This window comes from Dipodomys merriami, unplaced genomic scaffold, assembly GCF_024711535.1.
Source record: "Dipodomys merriami isolate MVZ:Mamm:240054 unplaced genomic scaffold, mDipMer1.0.p SCAF_57, whole genome shotgun sequence".
Taxonomy (NCBI): Eukaryota; Metazoa; Chordata; class Mammalia; order Rodentia; family Heteromyidae; genus Dipodomys; species Dipodomys merriami.
Genome location: NW_027206146.1, coordinates 7,584,726 through 7,601,238, shown reverse-complemented (window position 1 = coordinate 7,601,238; position 16,513 = coordinate 7,584,726). Strand labels below are relative to the sequence as shown.

The 16,513-nt window shown below is 53.4% G+C and overlaps 1 protein-coding gene across 5 annotated transcripts in view; it reads right to left on the bottom strand.

Moving 5' to 3' along the window:
* Positions 1-1,955: 1,955 nt before the first annotated feature.
* Positions 1,956-16,513, bottom strand: part of LOC138812866 (zinc finger protein 541-like) — a 28,872-nt gene continuing 14,314 nt past the window's right edge. For 4 of the 5 annotated variants that reach the window (XM_070001090.1, XM_070001093.1, XM_070001092.1 and 1 more), the window contains 13 exons: positions 14,817-16,509; positions 12,281-12,339; positions 11,869-12,028; positions 11,478-11,651; positions 10,538-10,862; positions 8,455-8,518; positions 7,853-7,995; positions 7,464-7,567; positions 5,459-5,534; positions 4,819-4,907; positions 3,187-3,327; positions 2,730-2,911; positions 1,956-2,641 (listed from right to left, as the gene is read on the bottom strand). In XM_070001090.1, the coding sequence (XP_069857191.1) occupies positions 2,470-2,641; positions 2,730-2,911; positions 3,187-3,327; positions 4,819-4,907; positions 5,459-5,534; positions 7,464-7,567; positions 7,853-7,995; positions 8,455-8,518; positions 10,538-10,862; positions 11,478-11,651; positions 11,869-12,028; positions 12,281-12,339; positions 14,817-16,509 (3,382 nt within the window). In that variant the 3' untranslated portion in view covers positions 1,956-2,469. The remainder of the gene's footprint in view (positions 2,642-2,729; positions 2,912-3,186; positions 3,328-4,818; positions 4,908-5,458; positions 5,535-7,463; positions 7,568-7,852; positions 7,996-8,454; positions 8,519-10,537; positions 10,863-11,477; positions 11,652-11,868; positions 12,029-12,280; positions 12,340-14,816; positions 16,510-16,513) is intronic. The other variant, XM_070001091.1, reaches the window with a different exon arrangement.

The window sequence follows — 16,513 nt, the reverse complement described above, 5'->3', positions numbered from 1 at the left end:
CCGCCTGCGGCCCGGCGCCACCTGACTGGCGTCAGCCAACCAGAGGCTCCGTGGTGCGGCGCGCGCCCCCGAGGGCCACGCCCCCACGGCCGCTGTACACAGCCCAGTGACTCCAGGCCTCCAATCCACGCTCTGAAACATCCACGCATGCGCAGACACCAGTGTACGGCGTCCGCTAGCTTCCTAGTCGCGCGTCTGACACCCTCCACGTGACGCCATAGGAGCCAATCGTAGACTCGGCCTCTAGAACCCCTCCCACAATACTAACACCCCGCCCGGCGGAATCTGGGCACTTGTCAGCTGACTTCCATGATCACGTGACAGGTTCCCGCGCCAGCGCGGTTTTGACAGTTCTGCAGTTCTGTCGTCTCCTCACTTTATATCACGTCATTCTTTTTAGAAAAAAATTGATTTAGAAAGGCCTCTGTGATTAAAAAAATATATATAAAACTATTTTACTGCTAGCGCCCTCTGCCGGTCGGTGGTCAAACTGGCTTGGGGAGGGCAAAGAGCAGAGATTCTCTAAATATTAGAGCCTGTGGATCACACAACACCGGTAATCCTAACTACCCAGGAGCCTGAGATCTAAGGATTATGGTTCGAAGCTATCCCAGGCAGGAAAGTCTGTGAGACTCTTATCTTCAAAAGCTGGAAGTGGAACTGTAGCTCAAGTGGCAGAGGGCTAGCCATGAGCAAAAAAGCTCAGGGACAGCACCCAGGCCCCGAGTTCTCAAGCCCCAGGATGAGCATAAAAAAGAGTTAGGTTCCAGAGCTAGGTGCCTAGATCTTCGTTTTTAATACCATTCTCCAGTCAATGGAACCAGAATTCTTAGGAGAAATGGCTGGGTCTAGAACTAGACATTATACAAGATGGGTCTGCAGTGCCCAAAAGGGAGTGAGTCTGTCTGTCATACTCTTGTCATACAGAGAGAGAGAGAGAGAAGAGCTCTCATGAGACCCAATCTAAAGCAAAGATGTCAAGGGGTGCGGCTTAAGTGGCAGAGCACCTGTTTAGTGAGTGTAAGGCCCTGAGTTCAAGCCATAATACCATTCCTTGACCTCTCCCCCAAAAAAGATGGGGTATAATTACCCATACATTCAATGTGGGCCTGCACAGGGAGGCTTAAGTTCCCACTGAGACCTGATGTTGTCACCCAAGCAAGTCATGCTGATAGTGTGTATCCTTAGTAACATAATTGAAATAGCGCTTTGGTGGCTTTCCTCTCAACTCATGAGGCCCATTAAACACTATACCTGCCCAAAATGCCTCAAAACTGTTAAGTCATCAAACAAGGGAAGTCTGAGAAACCATCACCACTGTTATTGCAAGAGTCTAAGGGAACAGGATTACTAAATATAATAAGATATCCTGGATGGGACTTTGACATAAAGAACACTGGTAAAAATGAAGGCAATCTAAACAAACTATGGACTTTATTTAAAATGCTGTGCTGATATTGATTCACTAATTGTAACAAATGTATCATACTAGTGGGAGATGTTAATGATGAGGGGAAATAGGAGTGGAATATAGGACTTTTTGGTACTGTTCTTGCAAAATTTGTATAAATCAACAACTATCCTAAAAGGCTCCTTTTGTTTTCTGGAGAAGCTGAGTCCTTACACTTATGCATTCTATCGTGGAGCCACAGCCCAACCCTAAAAAGACTTCTTTACCTAAAATTAAGTTCTAAGGCCCCACCCCCAGATGTAAGCAGAAACTATGGGAGAAAAAACCCTTGCCCTCAGCTCTCCTGCAGCTCTGCTGCTGGGATGGAAGCAGAGAAAGTCTCTTAACAGGTGATTTTCACATTGTACACTGAATGATTGCCTGGAGGCAAATGCCCAGCTCTCTCCGGGCCTCCAGGGCAGGCACAGGGGCTCACCTTCCGGATCTCAGTGGGGGCTGTGTGCTTAGACGCCTCTGTGTAGCTGAGAGTCTGGGGAGTCAGAAGACAGCTGCTCAAGAACTCAATTTAATATGATTTACAAGTAGACACGTACAAAACACACCTAACAATGTACAAGTCACTGTAAGACAATGGATGGACCCAGAGCACAGAGCCCCTGCTGTGGGGAGGAGCCAACCTGCTGGTGATTTCAGTTTGCACCCGCTGATTCTCCACATCTCCACCTCATCCAACAGAACAAACTCACACCGGCAGCTAAGACTGAAGAGCCTCTGCCCCCCTCCCCCCATCAAGCCTCCCAGCTCCAGGCAATATAGAATTGAAAGGAGTGGATGACTATTAACCTGCAGAGGATTAAGCCTCTGGTCCCCGCACAGGGACTTCAGAGCTGTCTGGTGACATCTCTGCCTGTGCACAGCCAAATGGGCCAGAGAAACTGGCCAAGAGGAATAGGATAAATGGGAGTGGTGAGGGAGGGGGGCGCAAACACTCTGCAAAGACCCAGGGAGGCAGGACAGGGCTGGAGCTGGAGCCCCCCAGAGTAGCTGCCAGCAGGGAGTCACCACTGCAGAGGGCCAATGTCAGCTGCCAGCTCCTCCTCCTCCTCCTCCTCTTCCTCCTTTAGTGGAAAGGGCTTGACAGGCCACTTGACTCTGACCACAGGCTCCACGTGTTCCTGAAGGCGATGCCGCTTCATGTGGGCATTCCGACTCTTGATCTTGTCGAACACCCTGTTGAGCCAGAGGACGTGGGTCAGACAGGGAGGAGGTGAGTGGCCAAGGGAGGGACCATAGGCTAAGGCCCGGAAGGACCAGCTACCTCTCACACTCTCTGCATGGAAAGACATCCTGGCCCTCCACACTTCCTGGCGGCTCAGGGGTCCGCTTTGGGCCTGTGCTTGGGCTGGGACTGAGGATGGACTCTCTCCTATAGGTCTTGGTCTTTATCTTCAACTCTGGAGTTGGACGGTGGCTAGATCGTTCCCGAGGGCTGCAAGTGACCTGCAGAGAGGCAAAACCATCAAGGTGCTGAGTGTGACCCTTGTGAGGGAAAGATAGGCTAGGCACCCAGGAGCTTTACAGGAAGACCTTCCCTTGAGACTGCTCCCCCCACCCTTCCAACTACAGTGGCTGTGTGTGTGTGTGTGTGTGTGTGTGTGTGTGTGTGTGTGTGTGTGTGTGTGTGTGTGTGTGTGTGTGTGTGTGTGTGTGTGTACATGCACCTGCCCATTGGGACCACGATGCACTCCAGCCTCCTTCCCCCTTGGTCCGCTAACCTTTTCTTCTGTCCTTTCTACCTCATCCAATTCTCTCCTGACCCTCTTTTCTAGTCCAGGGGCTCGGCCGCAGTCAAACTTGATCACTTTTTTCCAGATGTAATAATACTCAACACACTGTGCTACAGTCTTTGTCTGGATCTAGTGGAGGAAAACGGAAGTAGGCTGTTGGTGGCACCTCACAGGCCCCTAAGTGCCCCAGCCAGCTACCACCTGGTGACAACCCTACTGTACCACTGGTCTAGTGGTACCTGGCTTGGGGGGCCCAAGCCCACCCAGCACAGGCAGGGTCCACCCAGGCGATAACAGGATCCAAAGTGAAGCCACACATTAGGCACCCACCATCTAAGGCTAGCCCAGGAAGTTCTTCCCATGGGAAGACCTAGAGGCGGTGCTTTTTTTATCACTCAGCCCTTACAGGCAGACAGACCTGAAGAAGCCTTGGAAGCAAACTGGCCCACTCAAGGTGAGGGGTTTTGAGGACACAGTTGAAGCCAAAGGCACTCAGGCCCTGCCCCTTTGTCCTTCCCTCTGTCCTAAGAAGAGTTCTCTTGGGGGCTGGGAAGTGGCTCAGTGGTAGAGCGCTTGCCTTGCATGCATGAAGCCCTGGGTTCAATTCCTCAGCACCACATAAGCAAAAAAAGAAAAAAGCCGGAAGTGGCGCTGTGGCTCAAGTGGTAGAGCGCTAGCCTTGAGCTGAAGAGCTGAGGGACAGCACCCAGGCCCAGAGTTCAGGCTCCCAACCAACTGGACCCAAAAAATAAGTAAATAAATTTAGCCGGGCCCTGGTGGCTCACGCCTGTAATCCTAGCTACTCAGGAGGCTGAGATCTGAGGATCGCGGTTCAAAGCCAGCCCAGGCAGGAGAGACCGTGAGACTCCTATCTCCAATAAATCACCAGAAAACCGGAAGTGGCGCTGTAGCTCAAGTGGTAGAGCGCTCGCCTTGAGCTGAAGAGCTGAGGAACAGCGCCCAGGCCCAGAGTTCAAGCCCCACGACCGACAAAAAAAAAAAAAAAAGAGTTCTCTTTAAAGGTTGAGTTCTGGGGCTGAGAATGTAGCCTGGTGGTGGGGTGCTTGCCTAGCATGCAGGAAGCCCTGGGTTCGATTCCTCAGTACCATTTAAAAGGAAAAAGCTGGAAGTGGTGCTGTGGCTCAAGTGGTAGAGTACTAGCCTTGAGCAAAAGCAGCTCAGGGACAGTGCCTAGGCCCTGAGTTCAAGCCCCAGTACTGGCAAAGAAAAGGAAAAGGAAAGGAAGGAAATGGAGGGCTGGTGTACATGTCAGTGGTAGAGCCCACACTGAGCATGCTCAAGGCCCTCCAGTACATTCCCAGGAACTGCCCACCCCTCCTCTGGAAACTCCTCGGGACATTTCAGTGGGTAGTAAGTTCATGCCAGAAATCCTTTCTGCACATCACTGTTTCGGCTTTGTGTATTCACAAGCTAGAAGTTGAAACAGAGCATTTGTGACATAAAGAAACACCATAAATTAAAAAGAAAAGGCAGCTGAGTTTCTGATCCTGAACAAGGGAAAGTTTCTGATTCTGAAACAATAGGAAGCAGATTTACAGCACCAGCCAAGGTCCTGAGAGAAACATTCACAATCTTTGAGCAGTGGTAGCCAAGCCTCACCGTCTTGTGGATCAGGTGAAAGTCCTTCTTGTGGGCGCAGAATGCCTTCTTAAAGAGCCTCTTCTCCATGGGGGTCCAGATGTCTGAGCCTGTGGGAGAACACGGCCAAGAGGAAGAGATATTTCTCCCTGTGGGACCACAGCCAGAGTGGAAGTGCAGACCACCCTCCACATTAAAGCCGCCATTCCCCAGCACCAAACGTGTGCCAGTGCCAGGTGACCCACAAAAAACCTTGCAGTACTCTAGTGGCAACCAAGACTTCAGTGGCTTGCTAGGGGACGTGGCCCAGGCAGCAGTGAGAAAACACAGCGAGCCTGGTGCTGGTGTCTCATGCCTGTAATCCTAGCTACTCAGGAGGCTGATATCTAAGGATCACGGTTCAAAGCCAGCCCGGGAAGGAAAGTTTGGGAAACTCCAGAAAACTGGAAGTGGCACTGTGGCTCGAGTGGTAGAGCACTTGCCACTTGCCTTGAGCTGAAGCTCAGCGCCCAGACCCAGAGTTCAAGTCTCATGACCAAAAAAAGAACACACTGGTCAGGCCCCTGAGGAGGAGAAGGTCAAGGCAGAGTGTACCACTGGGCCTGATTTGTTGGCAAGGCTCTCAACCAGGCCCTGGAGTGCCTGCCCTTCCCACACTTACCTGTGTATCGATAGTCAGCCAGTGGGTGGGCACGTGACTTCTGGGGTCCTCGGAGTAAGAGAGTCTCTAGGGCAACCTGGAATGAGGGCAGGTGCAGGCTACTCATAGGGCAGGGCAGGGTGGGAAGTGGAGTAGCACCCGCACTTCTGCATTCATGTGGACATTACAGTCATCCTCACAGCCTCTCCTACTACCAGGGTCCTCAAAGTGGGTGGTCCTAGGGCAAGGACAGCAATAGGACTTGGCCACACCATGGGGTGTGGTGCCATTCTGGCCCCAGCGCCCACTCCCGCAGAACAAGGCCTGGTGCTGGAAAGCCTGGCCCTCAATGGGCTGGACTCACTTTATCCACAGCACACCATGGTGGCTAGTAAGCCTCGCACAGTGACGGCTTGTTTTGTCTTTCTTAAAATACAGGCCCTGTGAGGGCAAGGATGTATCCCCAGCATCATCAAGAATAGATGGGTCATTTCTGGGCTCCAGTGCAGAATGGAGACCCCTTATTCAAAAAGGATAAAAAAAAATTCCAGGATGGTGGCTGGGAATGTGACTTAATACTAGAGTGCTTGTCTTGCATGCATGAAGCTCTGGGTTTGATTCCTCAGTACCACATAAAAGAAAAGGCCAGAAGTGGCTCTGTGGCTCAAGTGGTAGAGTGCTAGCCTTGAGCAAAAGAAGCTCAGAGACAGTGCCCAGGTCCTGAGTTCAAGCTCCAGGACTGACCAAAAAAAAAAAAGAATTACGAGATGGTGACACCCACAGAAGGATGGGCATATAGGAGGTATTCAATAAGAATGCACTGCATGCCAAACACTGCCCCACAGCCTGACAGAAAGCGAGGCCACCACCTAACGCCTGCCTTCCTAACAACAATGCCTCCCACTACTCAGAGTTGGACTTAATTTCCTAACTGAGAGATGGGACTGTATAGTAGTTTTCAGATGCAGCCTTTTCTCTTAACAGTCCTGGGGTTTTGAACCTAGGGCCTCACTAGGTGGTGCTCTACTACCTGAGCTATGCCTATTTTAAAAAGTTATTGTTATTCTAAAGGTGATGTACAGAGGACATTACCAGTTATGTAATGCCACCCCTTTCCTCGTTCTTTCCCAGTTTTTCTCTCCCATCGCATCCACCAGTTCTTTTTTTTTTTTTTTGCCGGTCATGGGGCCTGAACTCTGGGTCTGGGCGCTGTCCCTCAGCTCTTCAGCTCAAGGCTAGCGCTCTACCACTGGAGCCACAGCACCACTTCTGGCTTTTTCTGTTTATGTGGTACTGAGGAATCGAACCCAGGGCCTCATGCTTGCAAGGCATGCACTCTACCGCTGAGCTACCTTCCCAGCCCCCGCATCCACCAGTTCTATAGTTCATTTTTAACGTAGTGTCCAGTGAGTACCATTGCCTTAGTGTCCAGTGAGTACCCTTTTGCCTTAATTTTTAGCCTGGACTGAAGGTCCTCCTAGCTCTGCTCCTTGTACAGCTATGATTATAGAGCCAGGGGATTATGCCTGGTCTTTCAATCAAAGGATGAAGATGGACAGACAGTGCCTGTGACTTTCAGGCCAGCCTAGACTACCCAGTGAGTTCCAAGCCAGTCTGGCCTACTCAGTGCGATTCTGTCTGAATAAACAATGAAGACAAGAACATATGGACAGGGCTAGGAAGTTGGCTCAGTGGTAGAGCGCTTGCCTTGCATGCCTGAGGCCCTGGGTTCTATTCCTCAGAACCACATAAGCAAAAAGAAAAAAGCCGGAAGTGGCACTGTGGCTCAAGTGGTAGAGCACTAGCCTTGAGCTGAAGAGCTGAGGGACAGCGCTCAGGCCCAGAGTTCAGGCCCCGGAAAAAAAAAAAAAAAAAAAAAAAAACATATGGACACAACTTGAGCTGGATTTGTTGCTCCCTTCCCCACTGCACCCCTTCTCCAAGGATCAGTAATGATGGGACAAGTGGAACCCACAGCTGAGCGTCCACGACAATCCCACTCTAGCCTGGCCCAGCCCAGCCTCACCTCAATGCTGCCCTGGGCTTCGTGCAGGCAGTGCAGAGCGAGCTCCAGGTTGGTGCCCCCTCCTGGCATCACACTAGAGCATGCCACGTTACAGAGCTCTGTCACTGCGGTTCCGGTTGCAGCAAGCAAGGCGCGCAAGGGTTAGGAAAGATGAAGGAGTCAGGAGCTGGTCAGGTGGACACCTCCCTTCCTCCCTCCCTCCCTCGCACTTCTCTGTGGACAAGGAGGGTGAGCAGAAGCCTTCCCTGGGCTCTACATAGCTCAACTAGCCACTGGGTCAAAGGAGAAGACAGAACACAGCTGGGGAGAAGCGACCCTGGGAGGGGGAGACTCCCTGGTACTGGTGGGGAAGGAGGAGCTTTTCAGTGAGACCCCAGAGCCTCAGCCACCTCTGTCCTGTGTCTCGGGATTGGTCATCACATCTCCCCATGGCTTCCAAACCAGAGCTGCCACATGCTTGTCCACTCCAGCCAGAGATCTCTCCTGCAGCTCCGGGATCTCAGCCTGAAACCGGCTCCCTATGTTGATGTGTCTGGAAGAGATACGCTGGGGTGACCAAGATGAGAAGCAGAGGCCTACGCCAGCCACAGCCTGCTCTGTGGGTCCCGATGCCATCTTGCAAACACATTTCGGGAACCTCTCTAGGGTCACCTCCTTCCTCCTCTGCCTCTCTTAGGGTCTTGGACAGGGAGGTGCATGCAGATAACTGGCCACATCTGTCCAGCCACAGACTGCGCTGTGGGCTACACCATCACTAACTCTGCTCAGAGCCCCAAGGACAGGCTGTCCCACATGCCACATGTCTGCCAGAGAAAGAAGTAGCAGGGGAACTTCCTGCATCGATCTAGAGAAGCCCACTATTTGCAAGGAGACTCTGCAGTCTGACCTGACCTTCTATGAAGCAGCATCTTGGGGAAAAGTGATGCTGGGCCCCACCGTCTGTGAAAGACCCTCTTGTAGAGGATGCCTGGTTCTCACTGCTCCAACTCACGGTTCAATGCTGATCTTCGTGTCATCCTTCACCACACAGATGCCAAAAGAGCCATCCACTTGATCTAGAAAACACACAACGAAAAGCCTCAAGTGGACCAAGTGGACATGACCCCTTTCGGCTGCCTTTGTTGACACAGCCAAATACAGGCCATGAGGATACCTGGGAGGGAAAGGACGTCTGAAAAAGCTGAGAAAGGAACTCAACAAACCAATTAACGAATGACAGTGACACATTGGTACTAAACTAGTAAGGGAAGGTCTCTGGAAACTGTCATAAAGGCATACAGCATATAGAGAAATATTTACTCAAGAAAATGGATGAAATCTTGATAAGAACAAGCATTTGTGGTATTTGAGCCAGGGCCCGCTCTTTCCTCACCCAGCTTCCAAGGCTGCATATGGAGGTTCCACCCAGGGAGGGGTAAACAAAACAAGGCTCTCCCCTGGTCCCCACGCTTCAAGATGTTCAAGGCAGGCAGAATGACAACTTCTCACCAAAGAATACTGATGTTATTTTAAAAGTGGAAATTCTGGTGTGAAAAAGTACAATAGTGAAAATGGAGCTCAACAGGCTTAAGTTGGCAGAAGGAAATAATTAGCAAACTAGAAAATAGATCAGTAGATATTATGGAATCTGAATTAAAGAAAAAGAAATAATAAAAGTGAAGAGAACCTCTGAAGTGTGGGACACCATTAAATGTAATACTCACATGTAATGGGGTAGAGAAAGGAACAGAACACATTTAAACAATAATGGTAAAAATTATAAACATGTCTGTGAAGCTCTATGAACTTCAAATAGGACAAATAACAAAGACATCTAGAAGAAGCTTTGGTGTTATCTGGCGTGAACAAGGCCCTGATTCCAACCTGAACACTGAGGAGTAAGTGGGGGGTGGGGAGGTGTACATCTAAATAAGATGCTGAAAGTTAAAAGATAAAATTTTCAAAATCGGGGCTGAGAAGGTGGCTCAGTGGTAGAGCGCTTGCCTTGCATGCTTGAGGTCCTGGGTTCGATTCCCCAGCACCACATAAAGAAAAAAGCCAGAAGTGGCGCTGTGGCTCAGGTGGTAGAGCGCTAGCCTTGAGCTGAAAAGCTGAGGGACAGTGCCCAGGCCCAGAGTTCAGGCCCACTACTGGACCCAAAAAAAAAATTTTTTTTCAAAATCGAAACAAGAAAAAAACAAAAGCAAAACTCTTATGAGCCGGGCGCTGGTGGCTCATGTTTGTAATCCTAGCTACTAAGGAGGCTAAAATATGAAGATCATGTTTTAAAGACAGTCTGGGCAGGAGCATCAATGAGACTCTTCGGTTTTTCTTTTATCAGTCGTGAGCCTTGAACTCAGGGCCTGAGTGCTATCCCTAAGCTCTTTTGCTAAAGACTAGCTCTACCACTTTGAGCCACAGCTCCACTTCCAAGTTTTGAGTGGTTAACTGGAGACAATTGTGTCATGGACTTTCCTGCCCAGGCTGGCTTTGAACCGTGACCCTCAGATCTCAGCCTCATGAATAGCTAGGATTACCAGCATGAGCAACTGGTTGCTGGCCCATGAGATTCTTCTCTCCAATTAATCCCCCAAAATTCATAAGTGGAGCTGTAGTTTAAGTGGTAAAGTTCTAGGCTTGAACAAAAAGAGCAAAAGGTTGGGAAGGGGAAACAAAGGAGGAGGCTACAATGCTTGTTAAGAAATGTAATCATTATCTTGCCCATGTAATTGTAATCCCTCTGTACAGTATTTTCACAATTAAAAAAATGTGAAAAAAAGAGCAAAAGGATAACACTCAGGCCCTGAGTTCAAGCCCCAGTACTGAGACAAAAAAAAAAGGAAAGACTAAAAGAGTATAATGTTACACTTTCATAGTGCCATTAAGGAAATGACACAGAAGGTCAGACAGCGATTGGTCTGACTAAATGGCCTCGGTATTCCTTCTGTCTGCAACACTGTATGCATGTACAGGGTGCTGGCCCCCTAGGGATCCTGGGACACTACTCAGCAGCAACACCAGAGAGAACACTGGACCCGATATCACAGGGAGGCATAGCATGGCCAAGGAGATGCGCCCTGGTCTGTACTACTCACCAAACACAGAGCTGAAGAGCTGGTAGGGCCCCGCCTGGGGTACAGGGCAGAGCGTGTTGAAGTAGAGCCCAGAGCCCTCCCGGATGGGGCTAAGCATGGGTGGTGGGGTGTAGGGGGAGCACTGGAACAGGCCCTTCAGGAGGTGGTCTACCAGGAGCACAGGGGAGGGCAGGCAGCTCTGGTGGCAGCCTCCCCCTGGCGCTGGCTCGCCCAGTGCAGAGGGCGGGGCAGGCAGGAGCAGCGCCTGGGGCTGTGGGCGCTTCTTCCGCTTCCTCTGCTGCCGGCTGTCCTTGCTGTCTCTCTCTTCCCCATCTTTTTCTTGTCCCTGGCGCAAGAGAGCCCAGAGTCAATGGAGGCCACCTATAGCACCGCTCAAGTCTTCTGACTGGCCTCATGGGACAGGCACACCCAGTGGGGCCACACCTGACCCCTCAGCCTAGGAGGCTGGCCCAGCCATCCCTGTGCCAGAGCTGGGATGCTGCGCTCTGCTGGCAGCCGAGGCTCTACCCTCCTATGCTCCTGGTAAGAGGTGTGGGGACAGCATCAGAGACACCAGGTGGCAGTGTGACTAATGAAAACCTATTCCACCAATGCCAGGGGCTCCTGGGACCCAAATGTGGACCCAGCAGGGTTGAAGGGGACCAGACACCATCCCCGAATGCAGCAGAACCTCTCCAGTGTGGTCCTCATGCAGGCTAAGAAGGTGAACCCCGCTTCAAGTGCCCCCTTCACCTGCACAAACCGTGCCACCCCTCCAGCTCACTCCTTAGCCTTAGGGTCTCAGCTTGAGGCTCACAGACTCTGTGTGCCCCTCATTCCCTGATGAATCTTGGCCATCACTGGCTGGCTCAAGTCTGTGTCTTCTACAGGCCTGGGCCAGCATAGGACTCTAGGAGCACTGAATGAGAGATCCAATCAGTACTTCTAGATAAGCACCCACCTTGGCTGCGCCTCCCAGGCGGCGAGGTGCTGGAGTCACAGGGACTGACAAGGGGATCACCAGAGGGGCGGTGGCCATGCTGTCCAAGGACTTCCTGCCTCCTGGGGGACTCTGTCCATCCCCGTCCGGCCTTAGCACCTGTCTTGATGGTTTGCAAAACTCGGTGCCAAATCCCTAAACATAAAGAAGTGAAGGGTCTCTAAGTGTCATGGCCACTTCAGATTCCCAAGCAGGGAAGCTGGGGGGGCCTGGACCAGAGGGAGCAACTGCTGAGTTCCTGCCTGGTAAAGGGGGGGAGGGTCCTGTCCTAGAGCAGCCGATCCCAAAGGCCCTCCCCCAGGATGCTGCCTTCAGCTGCCATTGGCCCCAGAAGCCTCTCCAGCCCCTTCACCTGCTGTTCCTGCTTCCCCCGGGGTGATGGCCACTGGTCACTGTGGAAGCACATGTGGCTGCTCAGCCCCTTCTCGGTGTAGAACATCTGGCTGCAGTTTTTGCAGACAAAAGTGCTCCTTGGTTCTGTCCAATCAGTGGGACCCCCATTGGGCTGGTGGCTATGGGCAAACGAAGCAAGGAGAATGGAAAGAATGATTATTGTATTTTGCTTTTAACTCATATCCACTGGCCACGATTGATAAACCTTTCAACATGCAGGCCATACTCAAACTCTCTAGGCCAGCAGAGCCTCTTCTGGATGGAAGGCCTTCAGCTCATCCTCCCTTCCCCCCCACCCCACCCCACCCAGGGCCACCAAGGACTCTGCCGCAGGGAGAGCCCAGCCAGGACAGGAGGGCTTCCTAGCTTACCATCCACCTGCCACGTTCTCCTCCTTCATTGGATGAGGGAGCCTGTAGATGTTTCCACCCTGTACAAGAAAACACATATGGGTCCACACAACAGAAATGAGAAGGCACTGGAGATCCACATCTAACAGACCCTGAGGGAATACCACCAGAGGAAGACTTTACACCCTTGGATTAGGTAATGGACTCTTAGGTAAGACGCCAAAGCAAAATGAAAGACCAAAAACAAATTGGGACTTCATTACAATGGAAAACTTTTATCCTACAAACGATAGCACAGAATGGGAGAAGCTGTTTATAAGTCACATATCTGAAGCCAGGCACCGGTGGCTCATGCCTATAATCCTAGCTACTCAGGAGGCTGAGATCTGAGGATCTCGTTTCAAAGCCAGCCCGGGCAGGAAAGTCTGTGAGACTCTTATCTCCAATAAATCACTAGAAAACTGGAAGTGACACTGTGGCTCAAGCAGTAGAGTGCACGCCTTGAGCTGAAGAACGCAGGGACAGCACCCAGGCCCAGAGTTCAAGTCCCACGACCGACAAAAAAAAAAGTTACACCAATAGCTAAGAAGCCAATGAGAGGGTGTTCAGCATTATTATCCATAATAAAAAGGCAAAACAAAACCACAAGGTGCTACAGGCATGAAGATAGAAAACAGCCAGGCATAATCATACATGACTGTAACCCCAGCCTTTGGGAAGCTGAGAAAGGACCATAAGTTTGGCACACACATTGAGTTCCATGAGACTAGGTTGCATAGTGAGACTGTCAAAAGCCATAATGAAATGTGACTTGACACTCACCAGGTTGATTCTAATAATAATAATGATGATGATGATAATGATAATAATAATAGCTATACCAAACAGTAGGGAAGAATGTGGAGAAATTGTACCCCTCATGTGCAGTAGTGGGTATGGCCTGATAATTCCTCAAACATTGAACATTGACTTCCCATGTAACCTGGCAATTCTACTCCTGGACATCTGCCCAAAGAAACAAGAGCATGTGGGGCTGGGAAGGTGGCTTAGTGGTACAGTGCTTGCCTTGCATGCATGAAGCCCTGGAGCAGAAAAAGCCGGAAGTGGCATTGTGGCTCAAGTGGTAGAGTGCTAGCCTTGAGCTGAAGAGCTGAGGGACAGCACCAGGCCCAGAGTTCAGGTTCTAGGACCACCACCACCAACAACAACAACAAAAAACATAAGAGCGGGCTGGGAAGATGGCTCAGTGGTAGAGCGCTTGCCTTGCATGCCTGAGGCCCTGGGTTTGATTCCTCAGCACCACATAAGCAAAAAGAAAAAAGCCGGAAGTGGTGCTGTGGCTCAAGTGGTAGAGTGCTAGCCTTGAGCTGAAGAGCTGAGGGACAGCGCTCAGGCCCAGAGTTCAGGCCCCACAACTGGACCCCCAAAAAAACCCAAAAAACAAAAAAAAAACACAAGAGCATGCATCCACACAAGCAGCTGGGCAAACATGCTCACACAGCCATGTTCACAATAGCTAAGAGGGAAACAGCCCACCCATGAATAGCTAAAGAAACTCTAGTCTATCCATCCACCAGCATATGGCTCAACCATTAAAGAAACAAACGAGGCCCGGACTTGCACAGGAACACACATGAATCTTGGGAACACAGTGCTAAGTGACAGGAGCCAGGCACAAAGGGCCCCAGTGTATGATCCACTTCTCTGAGATGCCCAGAAGAGGCAGCTCCATAGGAAAGGCTCAGAGGATGGAGAGATGATAGGCAGGCAGAAAGATCAGGGGTGACAACAGACAGATATAAGGGGATGAAGTCACATAGCGGTGAACCTCATGAATCCACTAAAAACTACTCAACCGCACACTTTCAAAAGGTCAGGTGCTCAAGATTTTGAGTAATAAAGCAAAGCAAAACAAAACAAAACACTAGATAGGGGTGGGGCAATGAGAAGGATGCGGGCATTACTAAGGGGTGCGGCTAGACACTTCAGAGTAGGTCCTCAAGCGTGAAGCGGGAGGACCCAGGCTAAAGCGAATTAGGGTGGGCCACACAGCAGGCAACCTTCCAGTAGAAAACACACATATCACGCAGAAGTACTTAAGGAGGCGGGAGGGTGGGGGCTCTCTACCTTCATCTCCTCTGAAGAACTTAAGGAGACAAATCCAGAAGGCAACAGGAGGCAAAAGAAAACAATCAACAAAAAAAGCTTAGTGACATAACAGTGACATAACAGTGCTCTGGTCACCTCTCCATGGTCTCCCCGCTTCAAGCTCAAGCCTGTAATCCTGTAAACCCAGCTGTGTGGGAGGCAGTGATTGGGGGGCTGCAGACCGAGGGCAGCTAGGTGAGTAAGTATGGGGGACTCCATCTCAACCCATTACTGCAGCTACAGGTAGGGGAGGCACAACGGCTTGGGCAGTCATTCCCAACATCCCAAGAGGACCACAGGCCAGGTCCACCTGGACATAGAAGGAGATCCAAGGTAACTAAAAAGGGGTTCAAGTGGTAGATAGGATGTCTTGTATGACGCCCTGAGTTGAGTCCCCAGTATTGGGTACCTGGATTCTGTTGAATATGGTTAGCTTGGACTTCACATCGCGGCCAGGATCGGCGGGAGGCCCACTGGACGAGAAGGAGGCCATGGCCACCTGGCTGGGAGACGCAGCGCAGCACACGTCCATCTTCACCTTGTCCTTCCGGAAGCCGGAGAAGCGCTGGGCTCTGGGGTTCCCCGAGAACAGCCGGTAGCTGGCCCCTCGGGGGCAGGCTGGGCCCTTGTCGGGCCTCGTGGCCCCGGCGACCGCGCAGCCGTCGGCTTGGGCCTGCTTCCCGGGCAGCGGGGCTCCGGGCGGCTCCTCTGCCCCGAGCTGGGGCTGCCGCGCGCCCGCGGCGGGGAAGATGTCCCCCAGGTCCAAGGTCCCTTTGGAAGAGCGCAAGTGCTTGGCCAGAGAAGAGATGTCGGGGTTCCGGGACGCCTCCAGGGGCGCTGGGAGCGACGGCGGGGCGGAGGCCACCTTGAGGCCGCCCTTGGCGTCCCGCCGGGTGCCGCCGCCGCTGGGCGAGGTCTCCCTGGGCGCGGCGGGCGCCGTCTTCCTCCTGCGGGCCGGAGAGCCCTCGGGCTCGGGGTGTCCGGGGCCCCCCTGGAGGGCGTCCGCGGCGGCGGGGGCCGGCGGGGGCGGCTGCTGCGGCCAGGCTCCCTGCAGCGACTTGAGGGCCGCCTGCCGGGCGTCGGCGGGGCGCGGGGCGAAGAGGCGCTGGGACGCCGACAGCACCTGCAGCATCTGCACCTGCTCGTGGCCCGCCAGCGCCTCCTGCGACTTCAGCAGCAGCTGCCGGAAGAGCGGGGCCGCCTCGGCCGTGCCGGGCCCGTCCGGCTCCCCGGGGCTCGGCCAGGACAGGGGCTCGCCGTCCTCGGGCTTGCTCCTCCGGGAAGGCCAGCCGTTGTTGTCCTCGTCCGCTGCGCACGCCTCGCCGGGCGCCTTGGGGGCCGGCGGGTCTTCGGCGGCGCCGGGCGCGGGCTCGGCGGGGCCGGGCTCGGCGCGGGGCTCCGGGGCCTTGTGCAGCACCAGGACCCCGCCGCCCTTGCCCTTGGGGCAGCCGGGCAGGCTCCGCAGCCAAGGGAAGCTGTGGCCCGGCGTCGGGGCGCCCGCGGCGGCGCCTCGGAAGAGCGGCAGTCGGGCGGGCAGGGCGCCGCCCTCGGCCCAGCTCTCCCGGGCCGGGGGCTGCGGCGGCGGCTCCGGCTCCGGGGCGTCGAGGGCACCGTTCTCCGCCGCCCTGGACGGCGCAGCTGCGCGCGCATCCTCCGCAGCCGCCTCCGTCCGCGGGGGCTGGGGATCCTCAGGCCCCTCGGCGCTCCCCGGAGCTCCCGGGGCCGCCGCCTGGGTGCAGGAGGACCCCGCGCCCCGCCCGTCGCCGTCGGAAGGCCCCGCCAGGGCCGGCCCGGGGGACGGGATCTTCTGGTGCACGATGCTGCTCACAATGCAGCGCAGCAGGTCGCGGTTGGGCAACACCGAGCTGGGGGACCTGGCTTCAGGGGGTCCTGGGGGCCGCAGGGCGCTGGGGGGCGGCAGGTCCGGGTGCGGGGGGTCCCCGAAGGCTTCCTCTTCGGGTGGGGCCTCCCGCAGGATGCACAGGCCGTGCTGCACCTCGTAGTGGCGGCGCAGGGAGCGGTAATCGCAGTAGCTCTTGCTGCAGCCCTGCTCGATGCACACGAAAGGCTTGGTCTTCTGGTGCGTGAGCATGTGCCCGGTTCTGC